The 26,447-nt window shown below is 52.8% G+C and overlaps 7 protein-coding genes across 7 annotated transcripts; 4 read left to right on the forward strand and 3 right to left on the reverse strand.

The window, feature by feature from the left end:
• The first annotated feature begins 742 nt into the window (after positions 1 to 742).
• Positions 743 to 2,273, forward strand: PV09_04075 (uncharacterized protein). Its single transcript, XM_016357369.1, has 3 exons — positions 743 to 1,425; positions 1,479 to 1,665; positions 1,723 to 2,273. The coding sequence occupies exons 1-3, from the start codon at positions 769 to 771 to the stop codon at positions 2,256 to 2,258; spliced, it is 1,380 nt and encodes a 459-aa protein (XP_016214773.1). The 5' UTR covers positions 743 to 768; the 3' UTR covers positions 2,259 to 2,273.
• PV09_04076 (uncharacterized protein) lies at positions 2,260 to 5,188 on the reverse strand. Its single transcript, XM_016357370.1, has one exon. It carries the CDS (start codon positions 5,026 to 5,028, stop codon positions 2,656 to 2,658), a length of 2,373 nt encoding a protein of 790 aa, XP_016214774.1. The 5' UTR covers positions 5,029 to 5,188; the 3' UTR covers positions 2,260 to 2,655.
• A 489-nt stretch (positions 5,189 to 5,677) lies between these two features.
• Positions 5,678 to 7,489, forward strand: PV09_04077 (uncharacterized protein). The gene has a single exon (XM_016357371.1). The coding sequence runs from the start codon at positions 5,903 to 5,905 to the stop codon at positions 7,010 to 7,012; it is 1,110 nt and encodes a 369-aa protein (XP_016214775.1). The 5' UTR covers positions 5,678 to 5,902; the 3' UTR covers positions 7,013 to 7,489.
• A 233-nt stretch (positions 7,490 to 7,722) lies between these two features.
• On the forward strand, positions 7,723 to 8,451 carry PV09_04078 (uncharacterized protein; the record flags this gene model as incomplete). Its single annotated transcript, XM_016357372.1, has 1 exon — positions 7,723 to 8,451. One exon carries the CDS (start codon positions 7,723 to 7,725, stop codon positions 8,449 to 8,451), a length of 729 nt encoding a protein of 242 aa, XP_016214776.1.
• A 34-nt stretch (positions 8,452 to 8,485) lies between these two features.
• On the reverse strand, positions 8,486 to 15,222 carry PV09_04079 (uncharacterized protein). The gene is made up of 4 exons (XM_016357373.1): positions 15,028 to 15,222; positions 12,367 to 14,954; positions 10,889 to 12,315; positions 8,486 to 10,834 (listed from the first exon to the last, which is right to left on the reverse strand). The coding sequence occupies exons 1-4, from the start codon at positions 15,082 to 15,084 to the stop codon at positions 8,844 to 8,846; spliced, it is 6,063 nt and encodes a 2,020-aa protein (XP_016214777.1). The 5' UTR covers positions 15,085 to 15,222; the 3' UTR covers positions 8,486 to 8,843.
• A 1,837-nt stretch (positions 15,223 to 17,059) lies between these two features.
• On the forward strand, positions 17,060 to 21,867 carry PV09_04080 (uncharacterized protein). Its single transcript, XM_016357374.1, has 5 exons — positions 17,060 to 17,388; positions 17,448 to 17,641; positions 17,857 to 18,158; positions 18,212 to 21,401; positions 21,456 to 21,867. The coding sequence occupies exons 1-5, from the start codon at positions 17,335 to 17,337 to the stop codon at positions 21,595 to 21,597; spliced, it is 3,882 nt and encodes a 1,293-aa protein (XP_016214778.1). The 5' UTR covers positions 17,060 to 17,334; the 3' UTR covers positions 21,598 to 21,867.
• A 2,070-nt stretch (positions 21,868 to 23,937) lies between these two features.
• Positions 23,938 to 26,321, reverse strand: PV09_04081 (uncharacterized protein). The gene has a single exon (XM_016357375.1). It carries the CDS (start codon positions 26,185 to 26,187, stop codon positions 24,265 to 24,267), a length of 1,923 nt encoding a protein of 640 aa, XP_016214779.1. The 5' UTR covers positions 26,188 to 26,321; the 3' UTR covers positions 23,938 to 24,264.
• Positions 26,322 to 26,447: the final 126 nt, after the last annotated feature.

A 26,447-nucleotide genomic window follows, 5' to 3' on the forward strand; every position in this document is an offset into this window, starting at 1 on the left:
TCGAGGATGCGCCTCACGGAAACGCGCGGATCCTCGCGTGGTCATGTGAAAGGCTCGGAAGATACCCCAAAAGAGACGCAGAGGGTGGAGAGAGACTATCGGAACGACAAAAACGCTTGACCCGCACACCCGCATCCTCCTGGATCGACTTCTTTGTAGTCCATTCGACGGACCGACTCGAGAGCGCTTGTTAAACGGGACGTCCCTTTGCCGCCAAGGCGGCGACGTCGCCTTCCTGCTGCACGGGATCGCACGTACGGTAAACCTGAACAGGATGACCGCATCCTCATTTCCTTCCCCCTCCTTTCGTGCCCTGTCGAGACCTTTCCCTTCTTTGAGACCTCGACTTGGGATGCTAAGCCATATCAGAAAGGTAAACCCATTTGGCTGTCCACGGCGATGTCCCGTTTGATCCAAGACTGTCTGCTTATATTTTTTTTTTTTTTTTCCTTTTTTGCCGGGTCTTCCTGCTGCATGCTCACGTCCCTTTTGAACCGTAAAGCGCAGTGGGTGCGGATTCTGTAGCCGTTTCCAGCAGTCCGTCCAGCTGGGTGACAACGCACCGCACGCCTTTGGCTTCCTTTTCCCCCTTTTGAGATCGGATTTTGTGAGCGCAGATAAGCGATCGCGGAAAGGACAAGGGGAGACGGGCCCATGTGTCTTTACTTGGAAACGGCGATGGATTCGTGCTCTTTTCCCTCCCGGACGTGCTTTTCAACCTTTATGCTTCTTCGCTGCTGGAAAAAACCCGTGCCTCGTCTTCGATAAATGTCTAGAGCGGCACCTATGGACAATCACGAAGGGCGCGCGGATGACGTCTATGAAATGCAGATAGGTGCCGCAGGGCCCCCTCATCACCACCTCGCTTCTAATGAAACCTTGTCTCTTCCTCCTGTCGACGGTGGGCGCTCGGCCTGGCTGGTTCTCGTCACCGCTTTTCTTACCGAGATGTTTCTATGGGGGTTTCCATTTTCTTTTGGAGTCCTCCAGTCGTACTACAAGACGCATCTGCCCATCTCCAAGAGCCCGGGCAGCATATCGGCCATTGGGACTACATGCACCGGCATCATGTACCTTGCCGCACCCGTCATGACGGCTCTCATGCAGCAAGGCCCGTTCTTTCGCAGGTACTGCACCTTCTTCGGGCTTGCTCTCGTCGTGCTCGCCGTGGGATTGTCCTCACTTGCGGAGGAGGTATGGCACTTGGTGCTCACCCAAGGCGTCACGTACGCGGTCGGATGTGGGCTGCTGTACTATCCGATGCTCATCTACGTCGATGAATGGTTCATCCGCAGGAAGAGCTTGGCTTACGGCTTGATGTGGGCGGGGACCTTCACCGGTGGCTTTCTGACGCCGATCGTGCTCGACTGGGGCCTCAACAAGTACGGCGCGGAGAAGTTCCTGCTCGTGTGGGCCATGGCCTTGGTGATTGACAGTCGCCTCTTTGCTTGGAAAACCATCGGCTGACCTCACCGTAGCTAACCGTCATCGGGCCGCTTTTGATTTTCGCGAAGGGCCGTGTGCCGTGGCAAGGCACCTCTCGTAACTGGCTGAGAAACTGCATGGCCGGCCATGGTTTCTTGAGAATGCCGCTGTTCTGGATCATGCAGGCCGTGATCTTGATCCAGAGCCTTGGCTGCTTCATTCCCACCCTGTACCTGCCAGGTGAATAAGCCGTCACTCAGCTGACTTACAAATGTCTCTGCTGACAGTGCCCCTTAGAATATGCCAGCACGGTTGGTTTCAATGCGTTTCAAAGCTCCATTATGATCTCCATCTTCAACGCTATCGGGGCTCCAGGCGTCTTGTTATCATCCCTGCTTTGTGACCATCTGGGTACTTCCAGGGTTGTCGTCCTATGCGTAGCCGGCATGGCCAGTGCCGTCTTTCTCTTCTGGGGATTCTCCTCCGCCACAATGCTCGCTCCCCTGCTCTGGATCTTTGCTGCTCTATATGGCTTCTTTTATGGGGCATTCACGGCTGTGTTCAGCGGAACTGTGCAAGAAATTCGTAGAGAAGCACCGGAAGGCAGTGCGGACACTGGTAGCCTATTTGGCGCGTTGATGGTAGCACGTGGAGTTGGCAATGTAGCGTCTGGGCCGATAAGTGAAGCTTTACTGCGTAATCAAGCGAGGGTCTTCGGAGTTCTTGCCTATAGATCGTACTATAGTCCACTCGTGATTTACACAGGCATCATGGTGACCTTGTCGTGCACGCCTTTGGTGATGAGGCAAGGAAGATTCGTTCAGCACAGGTAGGGTCAAGTTCGATAGATAATTTGAATCTTGGTTGATCGTCTAGAACAGCATCTGTATCGGTTGCGTCTGTACCGTAGATATTTTATGTGGTAAGAAATATTATCTAGATAGCTTTACTTGCCTGCAGCAAAGCTTGTGGTGACAAACAAGGCAATACCGGGTATCTCCCTCCCCCTCCAACATATATGAAATTTTTGCTTGCCGTTGCGGCTCTTGTAGAATGTCCGACATGTTCGCTTGCTCCACTTTTGCCAAAATGAAACAAATCCAAACAACAATGATAGAGCGTCGCTGGATGGCGACGACACGAACGCCCAAGACCCATCAGCGTCATTCCCGATAACGCCAGGCTAGATGTAATGAGGATTGGAAAACGGTGTAAGCAGTGAAAGAAATTTCAAACGAGATACATCTCCTCTGCGTCGTCTTCATCCCATGTCACAGCTTGCCCATGCATAGCGTCCTCCCAGTAGCATTGGCCTTTGCATTCGTAACGACCGTCGGCGCGTGGCGTTAACACCACGGGTGTCCGACATCCGTGTAATACGACAACTAGGTCGCCATTTGTGACGCTGTTGTGAACAAGGCCAAGCTTACCGTCTTTGCCAACCACGAGACGCCGCTCCTGTGCGACCCGGGTCATGTTACGAAGTGCAACAACGTGGCGAGCATAGGGTGCAAGCTGGAACTTTTCCGCATCAAAATTCTCCGGTGAGTCGAGTTGACGGTACGCTTGAGCCATTTCGGCCAGCTCAGCCTTCTGAAGGTAAGCGTTTTGCGAGAACTCGGGTGTGTCATATAGCAACGCGCCGTCTGCTGTTACAACCTTGATAACTCGCTCCAGATCGTACTCCGCGTCCGACTCCCAAAGACCTTTCAAGAACAGCAAAGCAAGTTCAAGATTCAAAAACTTTCGTAGATCTCGCCTCGTCCAGTGTTCGGTGCTGCTGAATGGTTCTTGCTCGACATTAGTGACCGTGTCGATTACCCGACCTTCTACTCGCAACCGATTATTGAGCAGTCTCAAAGGTCTGAACCCAGATATGCGCTTCTCATTCAAAACCTTGTATGGCCGATTGAGACAAGCATTGAACGCAGAAATGCGCTCGAATGCAGTCAGAGGAACAACATCCTCAGGCTGCCGCCAGTCCGGGACCCAGGAAGGTATTCCCTCGTATTGACTGTTTGTACGACCTTGTCGAGGTAATAGGCTGAGGATCTCCAAGGACCGTTTGCCTTCGATAAAGCTTCGTGCCGAGTCGATGAACACTTCATGCGGACCCTTTCGGTAGTCCGGTGTGATGACGATGTCTTCGTCCTCCAAAAGACCGAGAAATCCGTATAACTTGTCCTTCACATCCGTGCATCGACTGTTTGGAGCAACTTCAGATAACAAGGACCAGAAGCTCTTCGGATTACCCAACACATGTCTCTCAGATCGCGCTTGAACCATGGAATAAAGCTGATGAAATCCGGCCAGGTTCGTCACACATATAAGCGGAAGCGCACCTCCCATAGTGTCCGTTTCCAACCTGGATGTCGCTAGGGCCAACCGAAAGAGAAGATCGAACGATATCAAACGTTCGCCCAGCAGAAACATGACGTTCTTGGCGAGTACCACTTCTTGAAAGATCCATGCTCGCGTGAACCAGGGGTGCTCGAAGAGGCCCACAATGCATTTCCAGTATATCGAGTGCACTATCGACGATGCATAGCTGGGCAACATGTAATTGCGCATCGCAACCTGCAAATCTACCACTGACCGCTGTTCATGTTCGTATTGCACAGCGACATCGAGTAGCGCAAAAAGATGGCGCATGCGGACTTGGGGTGGTTTCAACGGAGCGATGACGCGGATCCCTGCTCGGTAAATATCACCCATGACTTGAACCTGGTGGCTTCGCTCAGGGATGTTCGATTGATCGATACAAACCTGGTCGATCCAAAGATACCCGGTCTTTGACTGATTTGAGATAGACTGCAAGGTTGCTGCGAGACTTCGGGTGATGTACAAAAATGATCCGTCCATCAGGTTCAGTCGGTGCTCTCGCCGCGAGTCACCCCAAATGTAGGAGACGGTCTCGTACGGAACGGGGTCGTCGAGCGACATGGTTACCAACTGGTAGTAAAAGTCTCCCTGCACCCAGTCTACCGATGGTCGACGAACCGACAGCAGGCGTATAACTCGATTGCTTTGTAGCGGGCTGTAGATATATGGCTTGCGCAGTCGCGAATCAAATTCTCCCACGCGGATACCGACCTCGACGGGGACATCGGAAAGCGCTTCGTTCTCGCCGGAGTCGTGCGAGAAACCAGACTGGGTTGACATGGGCGAGTAATTGCTTCTTCTTGACGCCGATCCGGGGACCAGCATCTCGCTTTCGACCGAGCTGATGAGTGAACTCCGTGCACTTTCGCGGCCGGTAAGATGAGCAAGTCGAAAACCCATCTGCATCAACGACCTCCGTCTTTCGTGATCTCGTCTTCTTTCAGCCGACTCCATCACTTTGCGGAGCGCAGACGAGTCCAATTCGTCTGCGAAGTCCCCAATCTTGACGCGCTCAAGCTGGCGTATCTGATCCCTCTCGTTGCGCGTATTGGCGGCTTGATAACCAAACTCGTTGCCGTGACCCTCGAACAGTTTTCTGGACTTCGGTCTGCTGTCTTCGGGCAGATCGTAGGTTGACGATCTCCGAAAGAAATCCAGACGGCACGAGACCTTCTGCGAGATCTTACGCCGAAGAGACGGCCGACGCGCGGTTTCTGCCATCTTCGAAAGCAGACGCCAGGCTGAAATGGGGGTTGCCCGTCATGTCAATCTTGAAGTCGACAGAGGGGGTTTTGAAGACGCTGGAAGAAGGAGAAGAAGCTTGGAGAACTCTCAAAGGCACCTGCGGGTGGCATGCAGGCTGACCGTGCTTTTGAGCGCCACCAGATTGCAAAACAGGCATAGGTCCTCCATAGTCGATCAGGAGTCGAATAGGACGGCTCCCGCAGTCCAATCCTATTAGAGGCTGGCTAGCAAAGAAATGACGAGATCTCGTCCTCGTGATTGGTGATTGGACTCGATTCCGTCCGCAGTATCGATAAATGTCACCCCTGTTGGCGATATTAGGCCACGGCATTGTCCTCCTGGAAATTGCATTAACGTGAACGCGCTCCGTGCGTGACGATGGGTTTGTTGCTCTTGATTTTTGCTTCCTTCTATCACACTGCTTCGTCCGTCACTCAGCGAGGAGCCGGCGTATCTGAAATCATGGTGACGCACACACGGGACGTGCTGCAAAGTGACAGCTGCATCTACAAGGCCTGAGATGTTGTTTCGGACGCATCATTTTTCTCGGGAAATCCCCGCGTGGCGGAGTCCGCGTCCGTTGGACTCACACGGACCTGAAGAAGACTGCTCACAATCTGGGGCCGTTTTCGGGTCGCAGCGCCCGAACACGAGTCGGAGGATTTTTTCGCTCAGGGCATCTTGCAGATTCCCCTGTTAAGGTTCAGGTCAGAAATTGGCATCGGAATCTGTTGCTCTCGGCATGGGATGGCGAATGCACGTGATCGCAGAATTTTAGTGTGCAGATGGTTTGTGTGCGATGGAAGAACCGCAGCCAATATAGCCTGAAGGATCGAAGAAGGGAAAAGAAATGTCGCAAATTGAAGGCACCGAGGAGGACCTGCTTCTGGCACAGAGAATCTTGTCTGCGGCGGAGCGTCACGACCTGCAAGCCCTGCAGGTTCTTCTGAAAGACGGCTCAGCAAATGTGTATGTGAACGGCCGTGCGCCGTTACACGCTGCGATTGCCAGCGGCGAAGGTGCTGAAGATGCAACTGCAAAGACGGCAGAGTTGTTGCTACAGAATGGTGCCATATGGAACGACCTGAATAGCGACAACGAGACGCCCGGCTGCATTGCCTTGCGGTTGGGCCTCATGAAGGTCTACGAGATGATGGTCGAGGCTGGGGTCCGCGCTGAAATGCTGTTCAGCAAGATGCAAGAGCTTGGAATGGATGTGGACGGTGAGGGCGATGAAGACGCAGAAGGTGCTCCTCAGAGGGCGACCCGAGTGACCGTGGAAGAAGACGTCTCCATCGACAATCACGCCTATCTCAAGTCAAAGTTGCGATACAAGCCGGGCATACTTCTCGATGAATCCGACAACGCCGTCATGATGGATTGGGAGACCGAGATCATGAAGCGACATGCCGAAACGCTTGCTGATCGTCCTGGTCTGCGCACCATGAACATAGGCCACGGTATGGGCATTGTCGATAGAGCCTTTCTCGATCGCTCGCCGTCTATGCACCACATCGTCGAAGCCCACCCGCAAGTGCTCCAAAAACTTCGGGATGAGGGGTGGTATGACAAACCAAACGTAACCGTGCACGAAGGTCGCTGGCAGGACGTGCTGCCCAAGCTGGCGGAGCAAGGTGTCGTTCTGGACGCAATCTACTACGACACGTTCGCCGAGAACTATGACGCGCTCAAAGAGCTTTTCTCCGAGCACGTGGTCACACTTCTTGACCCAAGTGGAAAGTTTGGTTGGTACAATGGACTTGGGGCCGACCGGCAGATCTGCTACGATGTTTACACAAAGGTTGCTGAGATGGATCTCTACGAAGCAGGGTTTGACACCAAATGGGAGGACATCAGAGTACCTGCAGGTCTTCACGGCTCGGCCCAGTGGGAGGGGACAAAGCGACCATACTGGACCATTGACGTTTACCGATTGCCCGTCAACACGTTCATCTCGTGATCAACGTAGCCTAGGGTTCTTTGACGATAAGCGACATCATCGTCATCCGAAATGACATCTTCAAGCTCGAACTGAGTTGGAACAGAAATGTTGCGTGCGATGGAGCAGTCCTCTTCCATCCCTGACCTTTCGCATTGTACGAGAGCCTCGTTAAGACTGGCACGAGCATCGCTGACGACGGAAGAGATGGGAAACTCCTCTCAGAAAGAAATCCTTGCGTGTCATATCATCGCCTGTCGATTCACGGACCCAAGCACATCGCGCCAAAATCTGTTACAAAATATAAGCATTTAGACTAGACCACGGTGGAGTATTCAGTAAGAAATCAATTATCTGAGGGATCTTCACTTTTGCTCTCTTGCCCAAGAATAATTTCGATCTCACTGTTTCTCCGATATCTGATTACTTAAAATCTCATATCCGACGTCCTGTTGCTCAGTTCCAACGGCGTTTGTCCATGTCTCGCTAACTTTCAACAAGTCTTTGTTAGTTGTCTCATGCTGATATATTCTCACCGTCGACCTGATGTATAACTTGCCCAAGATTTGCAATGCAGAGCATCATGTTGCATGGTTCTCACACCTATTTCGCACCTTTTGGATGGCTAGCAGTTTTCGATTTCGGAAAGTAAATTTTTTTTTTGGATCATGGATCGGGCCCGACAAGCGACGCAGCCTGCATCGCGTCGAAGAAACCCAGCCGCAGTCCACATGTTCAATCTTCGCGATGTAGAGATACCTTGTTACGGTGAGAAGCAAGCCGCAAACCAGCACTGCCGGTCACGCGTGCGAAGGAGAGCGGCACAAAAGGCGTGGGCGACCCGGATCGCAAGATACGGACCTACTGGCCGACGAAGCGAGCCGGTGACGCGGACGACCGTCTCAACTCAAAAGAAGCCTCGAAACCGCAACGGACGTGCTCGTCGTAGCGAGTCGTCTCCAACTCCGCAAGCACGCGTCTCCGACACGTTTCATGACAGCACCACTGGCCCGGAGGGCGATTTGGACTCTCCTGTCATAGATCCGTCGTTCGCCACGGAGTCGACAGCTGAGAGCGACCCACCTCCTCGCAGAGGGCGTGATGAAGTAGGCGCGAGAACGCGAGACGGATCGGACGGGGCGGAAATGCCAGATCGAACTGAACGGGCCCCGTCTCCCCCTCCACGGCCCCTGCAGGTTGCAGAACAATCGCAGCATCACGACATGATCCGGCTTCTGGATGAGCGGCGAGCTCGAGTTCTGGGCCCCCAGAACATTTCGGCACCGTCGACGTCTTGGACTAGGCATCTGGAGGATCGCTTCTCTCCCGAGGATGAAATTGAGCCGACGCCGTTTGCGATTTTTGTCGATCCAAGAGTAGAGGACGAGAACGGCAATGACGAGGATAAGGAGAACGAAAGGCCATCTGGGCGTAGTAGAGATGCACTTCGCACACGTTAGGTACATATAGCCATGCTATCACCAAGACAAAACAGTAGATATCACGCCAGGCATCGTGAGAGGTTATCATACGATCTATCTGAGCGATTGCTGTGCAAACCTCTATTAGGATTCAGGTGATGCGTTGGGTCCTCTGATAGATGCTTCCGCAGGATTATTCCCCATTAAAAGTAACGATGCCTGGAGTGAAGCAGCCCAGCGGCGGCTTTGTTTGAGTATCCATATTGTCGCGCCATACCATTGCTATCGACTAGATACAAGCGTATCGCAGAGCACAATTCTACGATGATGACATTTGTAGCATCCCGTAAGATGAGATCCTGGCAATGCTCTCTATAATAGCAATACAACTCTCGCTATGAGTTCACGTCATAGCTCGTAATAATATGTTCTTACCGTCCATAATGTCCACCTATGCCAGCATATCCAAGGTAACCAAGCGCATCCTTCTTCCATTCCTCGTCCGACTCTGCGCTTTCTTTTCTAGGAGGAAGTGGTGGTTCTTGCATATTTCCACTTCCAGCTGTCGTTAGATCAATCTGGCTCCTGCTTACTGCCTGTTGACTCGATCTGCGCATCTGACTCGGAAGCATGTTCCGTGACGTAGGCGAGGTGGTCCGATAGACCGGATCCGCATTGACTGACGGTGGTGTTCGATACCAATCAGCGTCTTGCTGTTGCGACATGGTTGTACTTGTAGTCGTCGTCGTCGTAGTCACAGATCCGCTACGGTCAACGAGCTGCATGTAAGGCTTTTTGTTGATAGAATATCCCGGTGTGGCTGCTCGTTGTGTGGGATCTAGCTGTTCAACTGTCGCCCCCGTATGAGGATCGCGGACGAGCGCTGTCGCGGCGGTAGCTGCAGCGCTCTGCGGTGCAGGAGGCATGTCGTCGAAACTTCCTCTTGCTTCGTTATAGGCCAACCCTTCATAATCAACGGGAGATCTTTCAACGCTCCGATGACCCTGAGATGAAGGAGAGTTTCCAAATGGGTTATTACTCGCGTTGATAGGTGAGTAATCGACTGTGTTTGAATCTTGTGTCTGATTCGTGACCAGCTCTAGCTGCGGATGCCGTAACGTTTCCTTGCCGTCGTGATCTACACCCGCAAAGTGTGATGCATTTCCCTGAGAATGCCTCTCTGGGTTCGTTGGTGTTCTTTCATGATCATTGGATGTAAAGCTACCAGAAGGAAGTTCTGGGATATCCAACGGTGCAGGCAGCTCAGCATGATTACTGCTACTTGGCCTCTCAGGCTCGATACCTGGCCTTGTTGGCTGGTAATAGTCAGGGCTCAGATTCGTTTGGCTAAAGGTATGCAAGTTCGTCATCGACCGATCAGGCTGATACGTTTGAAGTCCTTGACCCGACGCCTGGCTCGGCATCCGTGCGGGCGGTGCGGCGTTTGTCATGCTCATTGTACCACTCACTGACCGCAGCCCAGTATTGCTATGTCTATTCCCCACTCCCTTCCTCGACGCGATCTGTCCTTCTTCGGCAATCTGTGCGATTCGTCCTTCATCCTCCTCTTCTCGGATGCAAAATTGAGCTATAGTCAGGAGTTTCCTGGTAACCCATCCCGCCAATATCTTGCCCCGTTGTTTCTCTCCTAGCCTTGACCTTGGGAAGTCACCTTTTCCTACGAAGGCAACGATATCGACAACCAGGTGGTGATGATTGAGGATTGCGTTGACGATGACTGGAACGATGCTGGCCAGGAAGTTCTTTCGGAAGATTTCGACCAGGACGACGACGAGACCGCCAGCTTGGAATATTGCGCAACCAGAAGGTACAATGTTGCGATGGCATTTCTCGACGCTCTCTTCAATGTCCATAGGGAAGTGCAATAAACCATTGACTTCGAATGTCTCTCCAATGCTGCCCAAAAGGAAGAGTACCTGCATCTCAACAGGGCTGCCACTTGGTCCAATCGGCCGGCTGACAGTATGTAGAAAGCCCAGATCGCCAGTTCTCATGTACCTCACATTTGGATCTCCATCCACCGTCCGTCCTTGGAAGCGCTCTTTGTCGAAGATGTCCTTGGATCCGTAAAATCCGTCCACGTTTGCCTCACTCTGAACCCAGACTTCACCAAACTCACCAACGTGGCAAAGGCAATTTGTCTCTGGGTTCACAATACATATTTGGGTGCTCACAGGGACCATACCTGAATCCTGCACCAACAAGGCTGTGGGATCCGTGTCTGGGTGGACAGGTACGATCAAACCACGACGGAGCGCATTTCGATCGAGCCAAAGCTCAATGGGCTCGATACACATATAGCTTCTGCTCGCAACCATCGGATTCAGCACATGTGAGTACACCGTGTTGATTGCAGTACGGTCGAGGCCAGCACCGGCGAAATGTAGGCGAACTTTCTGGTCTGCGAAAAGCGATGAGCAAAAAGGATGCCCTAAAATAAAAAGCAGTTACTTACAGACGTCGACCTTAGCGCGTCCTTCGCTGATGATCATCAGATTCTTAAGCTCATGCAGCCCGGCTGCTTTGCCTGCTGCCATCGTCATGGCATGGTCCATCATCTGCGTTGTGGCGTAGCTATCTTTGATCTTGTACCTGCTTAGCGTCTGGAATAGTATATTCGGATTCGTCGCGAAATCCACCGGAGAAACCAAATAAGTCGGCGTTGCGAGGTAAATACCCATGAGTACCGAATGTATAAAGCCTAAGCCCATGGTGGAGCGTACGCAGCCCAGAACAGGTCGCGAAGAAGTCATTTGGCAAGTCTCCTTCTGCACCTTGCAAAGCGCCATGATGGTGCTGTGGCCCAACTGCACCGCGACACGCCGCTGATCTGGTGTCCAGTAAACCCAGATCAATACTGGGTGTCCTTTGGCCACCCATTGCGGGCGGATTGTGAGTCCAAGGTCTCTGCAACCAGAACTTTGCTTTGGCGGTTTGTTTGTGTTGTAGTGATTGGGTAAGTTGACCTTCAGCACGAGCGCCGACTGCTTCAAGTGCTGACTGACTGGCTTTTGCTTGAGCACGTTGTCGACGTCATTGTTGACCAGTATGGCCTTGACTCTAAAGTCAGCAATGACGTGTAGCAAGGCTGGCGCATCTTCGTTCAGCCTGTTTTGGTCAATCGGTGCCATTGGAATGGCCACTGCGCCAACCACAAAGCACGCATGGACGGCGAACACGAATTCCTCCGAGTGCGTGTACATGAGCACTAAGTGATCGCCTGGCTGTACCTTGATCTTGTTCTTCAAGTACATCGCCACAGATGCGACTTTCAGGTCAAACTTTTTCCAATTGACGCCCTTGCCTTCTCTGCCACGGCCGTCAACGGTGCAAAGGGCCAGTTCCTCGGCTTGTCGCGCAACTCGCAATTGCAACAAGTCCTGGATATTGGAAAATTGATTGAGTGGTGTACTCGTGCGATCGTCTATCACAACTTCGCGATAGTCGACACCTGAATATTGCTTTTCCTGCTCGTACAAGAGTGCCTGGCGCGCTTGGCTGGCGTGTGGCGACCAGACGCCTCCTGCGGGATCTTCGCCATAAGGTAAATTCTGGACCGCACGTTCAATACCAAATTTGACGTGGACGCAAGCTAAAGAGCCAGCGTCAAATTCCTTTCGGCAGAGCATGTTTCCTATTTCCCGTCGTCCGTTTTTTACAATGCGGGGAAGTGCATTGGGCAGAGTGATCATCACGCAATAGACGCGGAGCGAATGCTCAGCATACAACACATCCATAACGCGTTCCGCTAAAGAGTCCAGGAAAGGTATGTCCAGCTGTCGAGGTGGTCCGCCCGGATTTGTGGGCGCTGTCGACGCAGCCTGTGTCTCGATAAGAATAATGGGCAAGTATTCGCCATTAACGTGTGAGTCGAATGCAGAGCTGAGGCTCCTGTTAGTTGGCGTTGCTTTAAGATAGATTTGTCGAACTTACCAGTCATATATCTTGAGCACGTTCTTCATGATCGTCTTTACTAGGTGTTGCACAAAGAAGTACCTGTGTTCGACATCTCTCATTGCCACCTCGTCTACCCACTCTACGCGCTGCCGTATTCGATCTTCGTACAAGCCAAGCACAAAGATCTTCCCTTCAATCACGCAGCCCAGCAGGCCAGTACGAAGAAACTCGGGCTCGACTAGCACGGGCGTTGGGCTTCCTTCGACGAAGCGGAACGGTCTAGCGTGGAAGATTGTTTCCGTGTGTTTCGGCAGCGCCCAGAAGCCGCCGGAGAGTGAAGGAGAATCGACCCAGATCTCGCCAACGGTGTACTCGGGGCACAGGAGACAAGTTTCAGGATCCACGATCGCAAGAGTCGCATCTGGAATTGGATAGCCGAATGCACCAACGCGAAGGGCACCAGGTTCGTTGGCTCTTCGCTCGACCTCGTCGCCGGTGGCCAGCACTACGACCTCATTGACCTTTAAGGCTTCCTTATCGAGAAGCACCTCCGTCAGGCTCGTACGTGATTTTCTTTTATCAACTTTTACGGAAGTACCGCCACCGATCAGAGACGTATATCCACCACTGTTTTGCACGCCATTCTCCTCGGCCTTGTTATCTTCTTCTTCATCTTGCTCGAGCGAGCTAAGTGGGCAACCCATTCTCTCTTCCCCACCTAGCCAGTCTCGCACCGAGATAATCATGCCGCCATGTTCGGGCAAACACAACATCGGCGCGACGAGCTCTCTCGCCCTCTGATTACGCATCGGCTTCAGCCATCGGTCCGCAAGAATCTCATGGAACTCGCAGTCGACCGTCAGCGTTTCTATCAGGCATATCTTAACCTTTGAAAAATTCGGCTCGATGCCCTTCTTGAAATTGCGCGTCGCCATTGGGTCCTGTTGGTAATTGTACGCCGCACGTTTGAGACCGGGGTAATCCGCTACCATGACAGTGGCCTTGTACTTCGAGATTAGGTGGGCATATAGGCCCGGCGTTTCGACGGTCTTGGCCTCCATCCAGACGGTGGTGTGGCCTCCATACACGCCGAGAAGTACACCTAGGATCATGCCGCATCCTTCCCGTGGATCAAGGTAGGAGAGGATGATTTCACCCCCTGTTTTGGACACAGGCATGATGAAGGATCCGTTCGCATTGCGCAAGCTAGGATTGAAAGTGTCCTGTTGGCTGCCCGTAGGTATTGTCGAAAGAATGGCTTGGAGACACGCCATCTGATGCATAATGGTACGATGACTCAGTACTACACCTCTCAAGTCCCCAGTCGGTGCTCTAGAGAACTCGATGTATGCTAGGTCAGGGGCGGGGAGTTGTGTGCCTTCGGTTTTCTTCTTGCTGGGGTGATAGCTTCCGAATTCATTTGTTTTCCACCACTCCACTCCAGTCGGCCACTTTAGCCTCTGAGCGCTAATGTCTCTTTGGAAGGCTTTTAGATTGTTATCAGTGGTCAGGGCGAGGTGGGCTTGCGTTGTCGTGAGCAGGAGGCTTAGTTTCTGATAGTCTTCCACATTGTTCATGGGAACTGCGACGACGCCAGCAAGAAAGCATCCTAAGAGAGCGACAGCAAAGTCGATAATCTCGGAGTCGCGATATACCAGCGCCACTCGATCTCCACGGTAAAGATTGCTCTTGTCCTTGATGACCTGAGCCACCTTTTCCGCTCGCGAATGCAGCTTCTCGAACGTGATGCTGGCCATTTCTTTGCCCTTGGAATCCAGAACCCAGTACGCTGGTGTCCTGCCGTTCGCCTTCCCTCTGTGTTGTAAGACCGCCCCCAGATTATCAAACTTGCTCATGGGCACATTGCCGTTATGTGGATCGAAGGCGTCGAAAGGCACGTCTCGCGGCTCTAGCGGATTCATGCTCTGCACCATTCCGCCGGGCAGCTCCATTGGGGGCGGAGGAATCGCTGCGCTCGGAGAGAAGGGTTCGACGGAGTATCTGCTGTTTCCGCCCCCGTAGCTTTCTCTTGTATCGCCTTCGCCAGGGCCCGCGAAGTCGCTGAAGTAACCCTGCTGTGAATCCAGCATGGTGCTTAGCCTGCTTTGTCTCCCAGGGCTGCCAAAGTTGTCGTCTCCTTCTTGATATCCAGCTTGTTGCGCAGGGTTGAATCTAAAGTCACCCATCATCGTCTCCGCCCGCGAATCGTAGTTGTAAGCGGTCGGCGTCAGCGGCCTGTCTGGCATGTACGATTCTCGCGGGAAGGAGGGCTGCCCTTGCATCGACCGTGCTGCTCCGGCCTCTCTCTCGTGGAAACGCCCGACTTGGCTAGGTGGTTGCAATGCAGGATAGCCTCCAGCAGGGCCTGCCGTCGGCGGTCTCATGCCCCCGGACGGCGTCAGCGGCCTTTGCTGCATATCAAGGCCAGTCAAGGCGGCGAAGCTGGCAGATCGGCCGCCAGGGCCGGAGTCTCTGTTATTAGGGCCTGCAAAGCTTCCATTCTCGGAGCCGAGCGAGGAGATGCGCGAGTGTCGCAGTATTCGGTCGGCCTCTTCGGGGCCCAGGTACTGAGACAGCAGCACCGTCCGTCGCTTCTCGTAGCCCTTCTGCGTGATATCGCCTTCCTGCGCACACAAGCATACGTCAGTACACGTCCTACAGGGCCGTCGTGCTGGGCACCCGGCGCCGGTGGCATACCGCGAGTTCGTTGTCGAGTTCCTGCAGCTTTGCTTGCAGCTCCGGAGGGGCCGCCATTGTCTTGAGTGAGTGAACGTGCAAGACACACGGGATGGAGCTATGGCATTGGAGGTCTTGCTTTGTGGTTTCGCGCGGTTGCTGTGCGGCAGTCACGGCGCAAGTTACATCAACTGCATACCAGCGTGCGGGCGCTGCGGCGTGTACCTCGAAAAATGACGACGACGAATTGTCCGTTCCAGCGCCTTTCCCGAATGAGTGCGCGCTGTGGAGAAAAGGAACCGTGGCGGCCACCCGATGACGGGGCCTTCGCCTGGTTTGCTTAGCGTTTCCGCCTCCTCCTCCACCTCTGCTGCCGCCTGTCTCGATTTTCGTCATGTGTGCTGCGCGCCAAAAGTGCTTCTTGCGTCTACGCACGAGCGATTCCTGTGCTTCTCCCAGAGCTGCTTGGAGTCTAACGGTGCAAGCGGAGTGTCCGCTCGTGTACGCATGGCACGCTTCGGACGCATCCGTGTCGGGTCCCGGCGACAATTTGCCCTTCCTGCTGAGCTGGCCATGTTCACGTGTACTGCGCTTGGTTTTCCATGTTGACGTCGCCGACGAAGACTACTGTGTTTTAAGAGAAGCATGGGCTCCTTATGCCTCCTTGATCGGCTGTGCTGCCAGCACGGAACACTCGAAAGTCCCTTTCTCTGCTGTCTTCGAAAGCAATCCATATTGGATGCCCGAAGACTGAGCGCGTCTGGACCGTGAGCACCGACCTGGAGGCTGATTCTACGTAGGCTGGAGTGTGGAAGCCGAGGGATGACGCCTACACGACTGCTTTGATCGAAGCTTTCGTCTATCTGACGCCATGCGAACAGAAGCCCTCGGGACAAAGACGAACATGTCTGAAATATAAGTCTAATTAAACTGTGGCTAGACACCTGTGCGTCTACACGGATTTGTCTTGAAGTAGTGATTTGCTGTCAAGCTCCTTGTTAGGATACAATCCTCCCTTTGAGGTGGCCTAGTCTTACAATTCACGAACAGCCATTTGAAAATGGGATTTGATCATCCTGGTGAAATGAGTATGGAAATAGTGTGCATGCATACTATGGATGGTATCAAGATGTGCTCGTCCTAGTCATCTGCTTCTTTAGACGGCCACAAGAAAATTCACCTACTTGTGTTTTGAACGTCCAAATGGTTCGCCAGTTTCTACATGTGACGCGAGCTACAAAGACAACCATCACGATACCAGACAAGATCGCTGAATGAATCGAGCTTTGTCGCTAACCTGGTGCGTTTCTGCGTTCTAATCTATAGACGGCTTTCGTTCAACCGATGAGCATCGTCCCATCACAAGGCGTGGAATGGACTCGGCTGTCACGAAATACGTTCTTCACCTACGTTAAACTCGGATGGCCTTGGCTTCCGGAGCAGTGACATTCTCAGGAGGGAGTGCGAATGAAGCACAACAAAGATCGCACGTACCGCAAACCTGCTGTGGCGCACCTTTTCAATCGGTGTTGGGTGGTTTAGTTCAAAGCCTTCTGCCAAAACTTAGACTTAAAGATTGCCGCTGAAGAAAACAAGCTCGATCCATCGAGGTGGCTCCCTGATCTAGGCTGTCGTTTTCACACAAGGCTCTCTTTATGTTAGCGACCTTGTTCCGACTCAGTTCTCTGCGCTTGCCTGATGCTCGCCCAGATCCATACAGTGCATGCGTTTGCCTCTGATAGCCGGGTGCTGCCACGATGTCCATCCGATTGCAAGCTGCACTTCCAGAAGAGCCAATCTTGGTATGGCGTAGAAATGCAGAGACTCGAGGACGGGATGTCTTCTGTGCTCGCCGGGTCAGATTCTTCATGGCAGGCGTTGTGTGGCTCGCCACCGATCCTGTGGCCGTGCTCGTCGGCGCGGAACTCCTGGCAGCAGGCCGAGATGCATCTGGACTTCGCCCCGTGCGCTGCGCATTCGGTTGACTTCGAGAGCGCTGGACGCGTTCCAGCAAGCAGGTCGACGGGGCGAGCAAGGCCCTGCCCCAGCCGAGGAAAACATGGGATTTTGTCTCGATGCCGCAATTTTCACGTCTCCATCTTCGATCGCGCACTTGCTTCGGCGCTGTGGCAGAGCGGACGACGAGTCGCGAGTGGCTGCCGTTATCACACTAGAGACGAACGTCATTGCACAGGCCGCTCTTTTTTCGCATACCGTTTCGAATCGGGATCGACAGTCCCACCGTCGAGCCACAAGCGTGCGTACAACTTCTTCAGATCTGCGCTCGCGAGGCTGGCGCAGGCTGACAGCTCTTCTTCTCGAAGAACTATGCTCCACGCACTGCCCGAGGAGGCTGCTGTCTCAAGCCGTCGACGAAGAGAGGTACGAGGAGCCCTGTTCCTGCATGATTATGCACATCGGCACTGACGCCTGTGACGCAGCTCTACAAGTACTTTATTCCTCCCGGAAGCGTTTTTGGCACCACCCGAGAATCCGTCCCTGATAGTGTGCTCACGGCGCATGCGCAACTAGTAGCATGGCGACTCAATTGTCAACGGGCTATGGTTAGCCTCATAGACAAGGATGTGCAGTACTTTGTCGCCGAAGCTTCAAAGACTGTACATTTGGATGACAGGTACGAATCCCCACACAGCTTCGGACATGTGGAGAGTGCGTAGAGACAAGGAGCGAAATCAGAACCAAGGCGAGCGCTGCGGCCATGGCATGATTGCACATTTTAACCCCCCGCAACAGAGCTGCCCGGGTTCTGAATGCGTCTCCTCAGCAAGTTCTGGCTTCGCATTCGATCAAGTTCGATTCCGCAATGGTCGTGCTGACGACTGATGGTAGCTCACTTTACGATGACCCGTCAGACGCTATATGGGCTGGCTGTATTTCAGTACCGAAAGCTGGGCGACTCTGCGAACACACAATTGCTCAGCTTCCAGGAGAGGACGGCGACCCGCCGTATTTCGAGGTGTTGGATCTCACGCAGGATGATCGCTTCAAGGACCTGGCGTTCGTAACAGCGGCGCCATTTTTCAAATACTACTGCGGCGTGCCTCTGAGGACGAAGCACGGCGTTCCAGTTGGCTCACTCTTTGCACTGGACGATAAAGTCCGAAGACCCATTAATCGAACCGAAAAACTCTGTATGTTTAGTGTCTGCTCCTGCCCTGTTTCGAAAATTGCTAATCGCTTTCAGTCCTGGCCACCATGGCTGAGAATGTGATGACGCATTACGAAAACTTGAAAGAGAAGGAAGACCGCAAGCGTGTTCTGAACATGAACATGTGCCTCGCCGCATTCGTCGATCCCGAAAATGAGATAAGAAGGAGGAGAGCTCGGCGCGATTCGCAAGCAGATAATGTGAAGAGCCATCGCTCCTCGGTCAGCGCTGGCTCAATTCGGAGCCAGCAAGAGCAGTCAGGAAAATCACATCGTCGCAGTCGGCAGTCATCCCGACATGATTCAGATTCGAATAGTGAAGAAAGTGCGAGCACATTGACTAAACGTGTTGAAGACGACGATAACATTGAGACCTTCAAGAGGGCTGCTAACCTACTACATCAAGCTCTTGGGCTCGAGTTCGGCGGCGGCGTTGTATTCATGGACACAGCAACTTCTTATCGCGCAAATCATAAGCAAAGGAAGACCTCCGATCAATTAAGCGTTGGAGAGTCAGAGCACGAGACCACTCCGTTCAAGAGACAAGGCTCATTAAGCAATTCTAATCTTCAGTCGTCGAGCTCTTGGGGCCCGTCTCGAGTGGCTGATCCGCCACAGATAGCAACGATCACAACTCGAGTAGCCGACGTCCTGGCCTCCAAGATATCTCCAGCTATCTCCGATAACCAGAGCAAGCCTCAGGCGGAATTCACGCCTTTGATCCACGATGATCTCGCAAAGCTCATCAAAAGGCACCCAAGAGGAAAGTTTTATAACCTTGACCCCGAGGATGGATTTAATTCAACCTCGTCGAGCGACGAAGGGATCTATGACATTCCCAAGTCGAAGTCGGCGCCCTCGAAACACGAGGGGCAGCTGCTTGCGAAGCACTTTCCAGGCGCCCGGCAAATAATATTTTTGCCGCTATGGGACGCAACTGCTTCCCGCTTCTCCACGCTTTTTGCGTATAACACTTCGGATTTCCGGTGCTTGTCCAGCAACCCTGATTTCCTATACTGCATCGCGTTCTCTAGCTGCGTAATGACCGAAATTACACGGATCGCAACTCTTGCAGCGGACCAGCAGAAGTCTGACTTCATAGGTTCTGTCTCGCATGAGTTAAGATCTCCCCTTCATGGAATCCTTGCATCCTGTGAATTTCTCACAGACACAGATACATCCACTTTTCAACAGTCATTGATCGATACAGCGGATAGCTGTGCGAGGACGTTGCTGGATACTATCAACATGGTCTTGGATTACTCGAAGATCAACGCGTTCGAGCGAAATGCGAGAAAAATTCGCAGGAAAGGCGGCAACTTGACAAACAATATCGCAGGAAATGCTCAAGCCCAACTGAACATCTTCGGTAACGTGGATCTGGCTAACATAACGGAAGAAGTTGTCGAGGGCGTAGCGACCGGCCAGGTATTTAAGGATAGTTTGACTGGTGTTGATGCCGTCGATTTTGGAGATCCGACCCGACAGGTCCTTAGCGGACGCAAGGAAGTCGAGATTATACTTGATATCTCTCCACGTGCGTCACCTAAAGACTGGGTCTTCGTTACCCAGCCTGGTGCGTTCAGGAGGATTATCATGAACATATTTGGCAACGCGCTGAAGTACACGCGCTCAGGCTACATTAGAATCAAGCTTGACGCACAGCCAGAGCGCCAGCCATCCTCAGCAAGCAACCCAGAGGAGATACAAACCACGCTCGTAAAGCTCACCATCTCAGACACAGGCCAAGGCATGTCTCCGCAGTTCATGAGGACAAAACTTTACACCCCTTTTGCTCAGGAGAATTCGATCGCACCTGGTACCGGACTTGGTTTGTCCCTCGTCAAGTCCATGGTGACGATGTTGAATGGCGAAATAAATATTGAATCAGCAATCGGAGTTGGTACGGAGGTAACGGTCACGTTCCCAATGACTCTTAGCACGCCTACGAGCAGCTCGGATTCGAATTCCGGCTCCACACCTACTTCTGCTGGCAGCATTGAAAGGGTTAAGGACGAGAGTTTGCTTATTGTGCAGAAGAAAGCGATAGGTAGGAGAGCGACGTTGTTCCCCGACACTCTGAGTGGCCAAGCAACAGATGCCGCTCGCATGATTAGGCACGCTATTCATCGCTATCTCACCGGCTGGTACGGCTTTGAGGTGATCTCGCCATTTTCCGTCGACAACTTGCCGGACATCATCATAACTGACGAAAGCGACCTTGGCGAGCTGGTCAAGATCCTTCCCGGTGGCATTGACGCGGCCGAAGGACCGATGATCATCGTCCTCTGCACCGCTGCTTCACGGAAAGAGGACAAGAGCTTGCTAACGAAATCACACCGTGTTGAAGCTGTTTCGCATCCGTTCGGTCCATTCAAACTCGCCAGGAGCATCAAGTGGTGTCTTGAACGGTTAGACAGGTCGTTGGTTGCGGAGACGGATGCAGAATCCGAAGCGACTGCAGCAGACCATGCCGCAGTTGAGGAAATTAGCACCGGCGTTGATCATCTGACCATTCATAGCACAGATCCCGACGAACCAGACGTTAACATTATCAAAGCCGGATCTGTGGCGGCAAAGGAGGATAGTGTCCATGCGCAATTGGTCGTTGAAAGTTCTGCTGAGTCGTCCTCAAGCGCTGGACTTGCACCCGAACGGACCGAATTCCCCTTCCCCCGTGAACAACCAAACGATGGAACAATATCGCCATCCACGCTTGAGGCTGCGGAGAAAGATCGGCCGCCATTGTCTTCGCGAAAAACGATATCCCCAACAAGGCCCGAGATTGTTTCGCAGCATGCTGAGGTTGCCACACCAATGTCCAGTAAGGGCGTCATGACAACGTCTGTGTCTTCTGATCAAGCCAAATCGAGCAAAGCTCCTCGATTGCTTCTTGTTGATGACAACAAAGTGAACCTTCGTCTCCTTCAAACATTCATGAAGAAACGCAATTACACGGACGTCTTCTCTGCAGAGGACGGCGCACAAGCTGTCGCCATTTATCGCGATCTGATTACGCAACAGCCGCCCCATCCTCCAGATATCATCTTTATGGATATTTCAATGCCCGTGATGAATGGATTCCAAGCGACGCGTGAAATTAGAGAAATCGAAGAGGACTTTAGGGAGCAATTTCCTAGTCCGATGGAAACACCGCAGAGCAGCTTGATCATTGCGTTGACAGGTCTTGCCAGTGGCAGAGACCAGAGCGAAGCGTTCACCTCAGGGTAAGTACATGTTCCTTATGCTCAACGAATGAGTAAGACTGACGTTTGATGCAGTTTTGATCTGTTTCTTACAAAGCCTACCAGTTTTCGGGAAGTTGGTAGATTGCTTGACAACTGGGAAAAGAATGGCGGTGCGGCAACTGTGGGTGTTCCGCATGGCGCTCTGACCGGGGAGTCCGTTCATGTAGATCCATGAGGTTGTTCTACGGTGTAATTCAGATGTATATGTGACACTCGGATTCGGAAAGATACACTTCAGGTGTCTACGGGCTGGAGAAATGCCCTTTTTGTGATTTGACTGAGATCTTTAAGGACCACAATTCGTACTTAGTCGATAGAGCTCAAGGATTACGGATGGTAACGACCCTTGACTCCCTTAGATGGCATGATGTATGTTACGATTGAAAAGTGGCGGATATTAGTGATCAATGGCCTTTATCAATGAGGAAAGCATCTCAGATTTTCGTCTAACCACCGAGGGAAAGCGCTGCATGGTTTTTGCGTTTGCATTTCAGCATTGGCTTCCAGCTCCAATGTCAAAGAGGCTCGCTAGACTCTCCGAGGACGGAATCAAGCCATGCCTGGAAACATGGCTACGGCAGTTGCGAGCGATGACTACCAACGTCGATCGATGGCTGCACCGCACTGCTGGATGTGACATGTATTCCGTTGCACGGACCGTACTTGAACGTTCCAAGTTTCACCCCCTTGAATCGATGGACTTTTGATCGTAAACGGAATCATGATGGGGGCGAATCAACGCCTTTTCTGTGAGGATATGTTAGCGTCGATTCTCTAGCGAGCTCTTTGCTCGTGCCATACAAGTGTCGAAGCGCTGTCCCTGTTTTCAGGCTCTTGTACTGTTCACCGGTCATGACCATTTCCTTCTCGTTCATTGCGGTAACTCCCTTTGGACACGAGACGTGTTTACAGAGCCAGACCTGATAGTGTCACTGGGTCGGAGGTTTAGACTATAGACGCCCTATATTCGTAGGGCATGTGTGGGTATTCGGTCCCGTGCATTGTCAGCTTATCCCCGCAATACCTGCGAATGAGATGGCCGCAGGTCTCAATCTCAAGCTTGTCGAGCCCGCGTCCGGCGGCAAAGTCGATGAGAGCATGAAAGATACGTTTAGGGCTGGCGTCAGAACGCGAGTTTAGTGTTCAGCTGGCAAAGATCATAAAGCCGACCCGTCAGCTGGTTGCGCTTTCCCTTACGCACGCCAATGGGAATATACAGCAACCCACCCCGATACTTTGTTTCTTCAGCGGCTTCATACTTTCTCCCGGAATATGCCTTGAGCGATCGCTGCATTCAGCTTTCATCACACGCACGCTGGCGGCGCGGTGCGGCGAAGCTGGACGAAGGATCAATTCCTTCGATCACGACCAGCCTTTAGAAATACCGCTTTTGTTTCCATCCGTTACGCCAGGCTGAGATCAGATCTTGACGTGCAAGGTTTCCACCATCCGGACGAAAGACGTCAAGAGGCACATCTCGACATGGAGCCTCCTGCCGAACAGTCGACAAAGTCCTCGGCCTGCGAGCATCATCAGAACAATCGCGGCTGCCCCGAACGTAGCACTTCTGGCAACGCAGCTAGCATGACCGCAGAAGGATCTTGCTGTTCCACGGGATCACTCGTTTCAGACCTCTCAAAATCCTCAAGCTCGCGCCAAACGGCCACCGCTCCATGGGAGCAAATGGAGCAGCATAATTGGGCGATCAGACCTCTGCCAAAGCAGTCGGGCGCTAGCAGTGCAAGCCACACTTCAACACCTCAGGTTCAAGCTACCCAAGGCCTACGAACGTCTTGCAACGAAGTTAGACGGGATAGCGTCATGTCTGTAGAAGGGCATCCAAACTATTTCGATGGGATGGACATGTCGAACTGGGCTTTTGGTCCTCTATACATGCCGTGAGGAGGGCCAGGCCGCCAACGTGTTGATCGATCTCCTCCCTTTTGTTTGTGCTTGTCTCCGGACGAAAGTCCAGTGCGAACGGTTGCCTTAGACAGAGCTCTCTTTTGCAGTAACTATGCACAGACATTCTCATTCACAACGTCGTCTTCCCCGTTCTCAGACCGAGCTTGACTCGTTAGTTGTCTACTCGCAATGCTATCCGGCTGATCGCAAATCGAGGTTGTGCTACCATGAACGTCTGTGTCTCTCACGCATCCGGAGTTCGTGGAGTTGTAGATAACATGATTGAGACGATGACACACTCGTGTGCAGCCCACGTGAACGAAGACTGCAATGACAGTGGAAGACACTGAGATTGAGAACTCGGCTTGGTACACATGATTTACAGCTTTGCGTAATATTGACAAATGAACGCAAGGCTACGAAGCAGAACAGGATGGACAGTCGTCGCAAGGAATGTAGATAAAGAACAGTTTTTTTTTGCTTGATCTTTCACCAAACCAGCTTGTGTGACACATTTGGCTTAGAACCGTATAAGACGAAGTCACCGAGCGAAAGATCTAGAAAGAAAACATAAGAAGTTGAGCCAGCATACAGAGAGTAAGAAAAGAAACAAGAAACATGAAAATCGATTTTATGTCTGGCAATTGCGTATCCTATTCCTGCTCCGCCGTTTCCCTGTATCAGAGCCAATTCGCGGCCATTTTCAGTTAGTTTCGGTTCAAGAGTGACTCCCACCTAATGCAAATCCTCAACTCCATGCTATGTAATTGAGGCATCCGGGAATAGGAGAGATAATGGGGAATAGAGGCCCTCGTGCCCCAGACCGTCATGTTAGGCGATAGCAATACTAATAATGCAGATGTTCTCAGGATAAAAGATCATTCTCCAAGCCGTTCAGTTCGCGTCAACCGGATGTATCGATTAAATTCTTATCCCCTCATCGTTCCTTCTCATCACTCTTCAGCCGGTGGTAACACCGACTCAGAGTTCTCTTTTCGAGGCCATCCCGCTCCAGCACATTGACTAAATCTCTCATCTGTATTCCTTTCCCGCCCTCTCCGTCTTCCCTCCACATCCCCAACTTCTTCCATAGCTCTTTGCTCCTCAGTCCTGGATCTTCCTGGGAAGCCACGCCCTGTTTTCCCGTCCCTGATGCTGCAGCTCCGGATGCTGATGAAGGCCCCGGTGTACCAGGCGCGCTCCCGCTCTTGGGAGTAGTTCCTACCCCACGGCCCATACCCGCTCCAGCAGTGAGACCGCCTCCGCCCGCGGTTTTGCCCCCACTGAGCCAAGAGTACTTCTTACCGCCACCACCTAAGGCCATATTTGCCGTTGCGTTTGCTTGCTTGCGCTGTACCTCCTCATTTACAGCTGATTTCTTCTCCGCTGCCAGTGCCTTCTTCGTCATCTTTGGAGGAACAACGCTGGCCACTGCTACTGCCGGGTCCACACCTGCTGGGGTAGAAGGCGCCGCCGGTGTGGAGATGCCTTCGCTTGATGTGCCTGGTGCAAGGGAGGATTGTCGCCGTTTGCGTTTCTCGAGTCTCTTCTTCTCCATTTCACGTTCAGCAGCAGCGATATCCCGGAGGAGCGACGGTATCATGGATTTGTATGCTATCGTTGGCTGAGGTTGGGGTGGTGGTGAAGGTTCGGTAGGTGGGGTTGGCAGTCGCGCTCCGTTGCTGTCAGTCGGTTTGGGTGGTTGTGGTGCGGATGGACTAACCGCGCGCTCGGGCGGTCGATCCCATGATGTGTGAGTGATGGACTGAGATGCAGCTGTCGTATCCTGAGACGGGCCGCTCCCCTCTGCTATCGATGACCATTCAGGTGGCACAACGCCGTGACTGCCAAACCGACGAGCTCGGGAAACGGCAAAAGCATCTTCCAGAACGGTGCGCAAACGCTCGTTGGCAGCTAAGCTGAGCAACGAGAGCACTTCAATGACCGGGGAATCCTGCTCAACCGTGTGCCGTACGGATACCTCGGCCTTCGCAGCAACAAGCCCTGTGCCGTCGGAGCCCATCATAGTCTTCGCCTGAACATCTTGTGGCTGCAACTCCCCAGGCGGTCGCACAGGTATATCACGTATGCCTTGCTGATTGAACCGCACATGCTCTTCATAAGCTCTCTTTTCAATCTGCTCGCGAACTCTTTGCGCCGCAAGGAATGGGTCCCGCATGTGGACTTGCCGTAGCTCAGCATACTTCCTCGCCTGACGCTTGTGTTTCTCGCGCAGCTCGTCCTCGAGCGTCTTTTCAGTGACTGGAGGTTGGTTGAATGGCCGTCCAGCTTCGAAAGCAGGCTGAGAGCCATAGTTGGCTTGTGACCATTGGGTAAAACTACTGTTATTGCCTTGCGAGGGCGTGGAGGAGCGTTGAGAGCCGAACGACGTGGTAAATGATGTGGAACGGAGGTAGCTTTGAGCCAGATACTCGTCTTCTGCGCGCAGATCAACACCTGATAAAGCTACCATGTCGGTGATGTCGTTAGGGTCGAGAGGCTTCTGTGGTCTCTCCGGGGGACCCATGGCGCCAGCATTATTCTGACGTTGGCTGTTGGAATTGTGCGGTTGCGAATCGAAGCTCGGCGACTGCACCGGTTGCGGCTGATTGAATGATTCGAGCGGGTTGGGAGGGTAATAGGCTACGGACGGGGGTTGCTGAGGTACCATTGTGTGCGGACTCCATTGCGGGCTGTATGGCGAATATGGGCCAGGCGTGCTAACAGGAGATGTTCCCAGTGGCGATGGGCCATGCGACAGCTTCTGTCGCTTCTCTGGCGGGAGCGGTAGTCCGTGAGGAGGGTGCCCGTTAGACTGGACTGGCGACGTCGCCATGCGCACAGGCGGTGGTGACGCCATCCTCTTTGCGAGATGGGAATGGCTCTATTGCGGGTTCAGTTATCTCATTGCCATCGTCGAAGCCTCCTAGACGGTTCGACCAGCGTGTACAAGCGACGACGGCGCGGGCGAGAACGCGGATGCGAAGTTGCAGGTGAAGCTTCGGATGTTCTAGAGGTTGGACTCACGCAAATGCGCATCACCACGCACGACCTGCATGCCTTAGGCCGCAACTACCGCGACCGCGTCCGCGCTCCGCATTCTCTCATCTTCACCTGAAT

This window comes from Verruconis gallopava (assembly GCF_000836295.1).
Source record: "Verruconis gallopava strain CBS 43764 unplaced genomic scaffold supercont1.11, whole genome shotgun sequence".
In the NCBI taxonomy this organism is placed as follows: Eukaryota; Fungi; Ascomycota; class Dothideomycetes; order Venturiales; family Sympoventuriaceae; genus Verruconis; species Verruconis gallopava.

What these genes read in the sequence shown, in the direction of transcription:
- PV09_04075 (XM_016357369.1), top strand. Translation starts at nt 769, where the DNA reads ATGTCTAGAGCGGCACCTATGGACAATCACGAAGGGCGCGCGGATGAC. An exon ending in TCGTGTGGGCCATGGCCTTG is followed by an intron (nt 1,426 to 1,478) that starts GTGATTGACAGT and finishes ACCTCACCGTAG; the next exon opens with CTAACCGTCATCGGGCCGCT. An exon ending in TCCCACCCTGTACCTGCCAG is followed by an intron (nt 1,666 to 1,722) that starts GTGAATAAGCCG and finishes AGTGCCCCTTAG; the next exon opens with AATATGCCAGCACGGTTGGT.
- PV09_04076 (XM_016357370.1), bottom strand. Translation starts at nt 5,028, where the DNA reads ATGGCAGAAACCGCGCGTCGGCCGTCTCTTCGGCGTAAGATCTCGCAG.
- PV09_04077 (XM_016357371.1), top strand. Translation starts at nt 5,903, where the DNA reads ATGTCGCAAATTGAAGGCACCGAGGAGGACCTGCTTCTGGCACAGAGA.
- PV09_04079 (XM_016357373.1), bottom strand. Translation starts at nt 15,084, where the DNA reads ATGGCGGCCCCTCCGGAGCTGCAAGCAAAGCTGCAGGAACTCGACAAC. An exon ending in AACTCGACAACGAACTCGCG is followed by an intron (nt 14,955 to 15,027) that starts GTATGCCACCGG and finishes TTGTGTGCGCAG; the next exon opens with GAAGGCGATATCACGCAGAA. An exon ending in GTGCTCAAGATATATGACTG is followed by an intron (nt 12,316 to 12,366) that starts GTAAGTTCGACA and finishes CAGGAGCCTCAG; the next exon opens with CTCTGCATTCGACTCACACG.
- PV09_04080 (XM_016357374.1), top strand. Translation starts at nt 17,335, where the DNA reads ATGCTCCACGCACTGCCCGAGGAGGCTGCTGTCTCAAGCCGTCGACGA. An exon ending in ACTGTACATTTGGATGACAG is followed by an intron (nt 17,642 to 17,856) that starts GTACGAATCCCC and finishes GACTGATGGTAG; the next exon opens with CTCACTTTACGATGACCCGT. An exon ending in AGCGAAGCGTTCACCTCAGG is followed by an intron (nt 21,402 to 21,455) that starts GTAAGTACATGT and finishes CGTTTGATGCAG; the next exon opens with TTTTGATCTGTTTCTTACAA.
- PV09_04081 (XM_016357375.1), bottom strand. Translation starts at nt 26,187, where the DNA reads ATGGCGTCACCACCGCCTGTGCGCATGGCGACGTCGCCAGTCCAGTCT.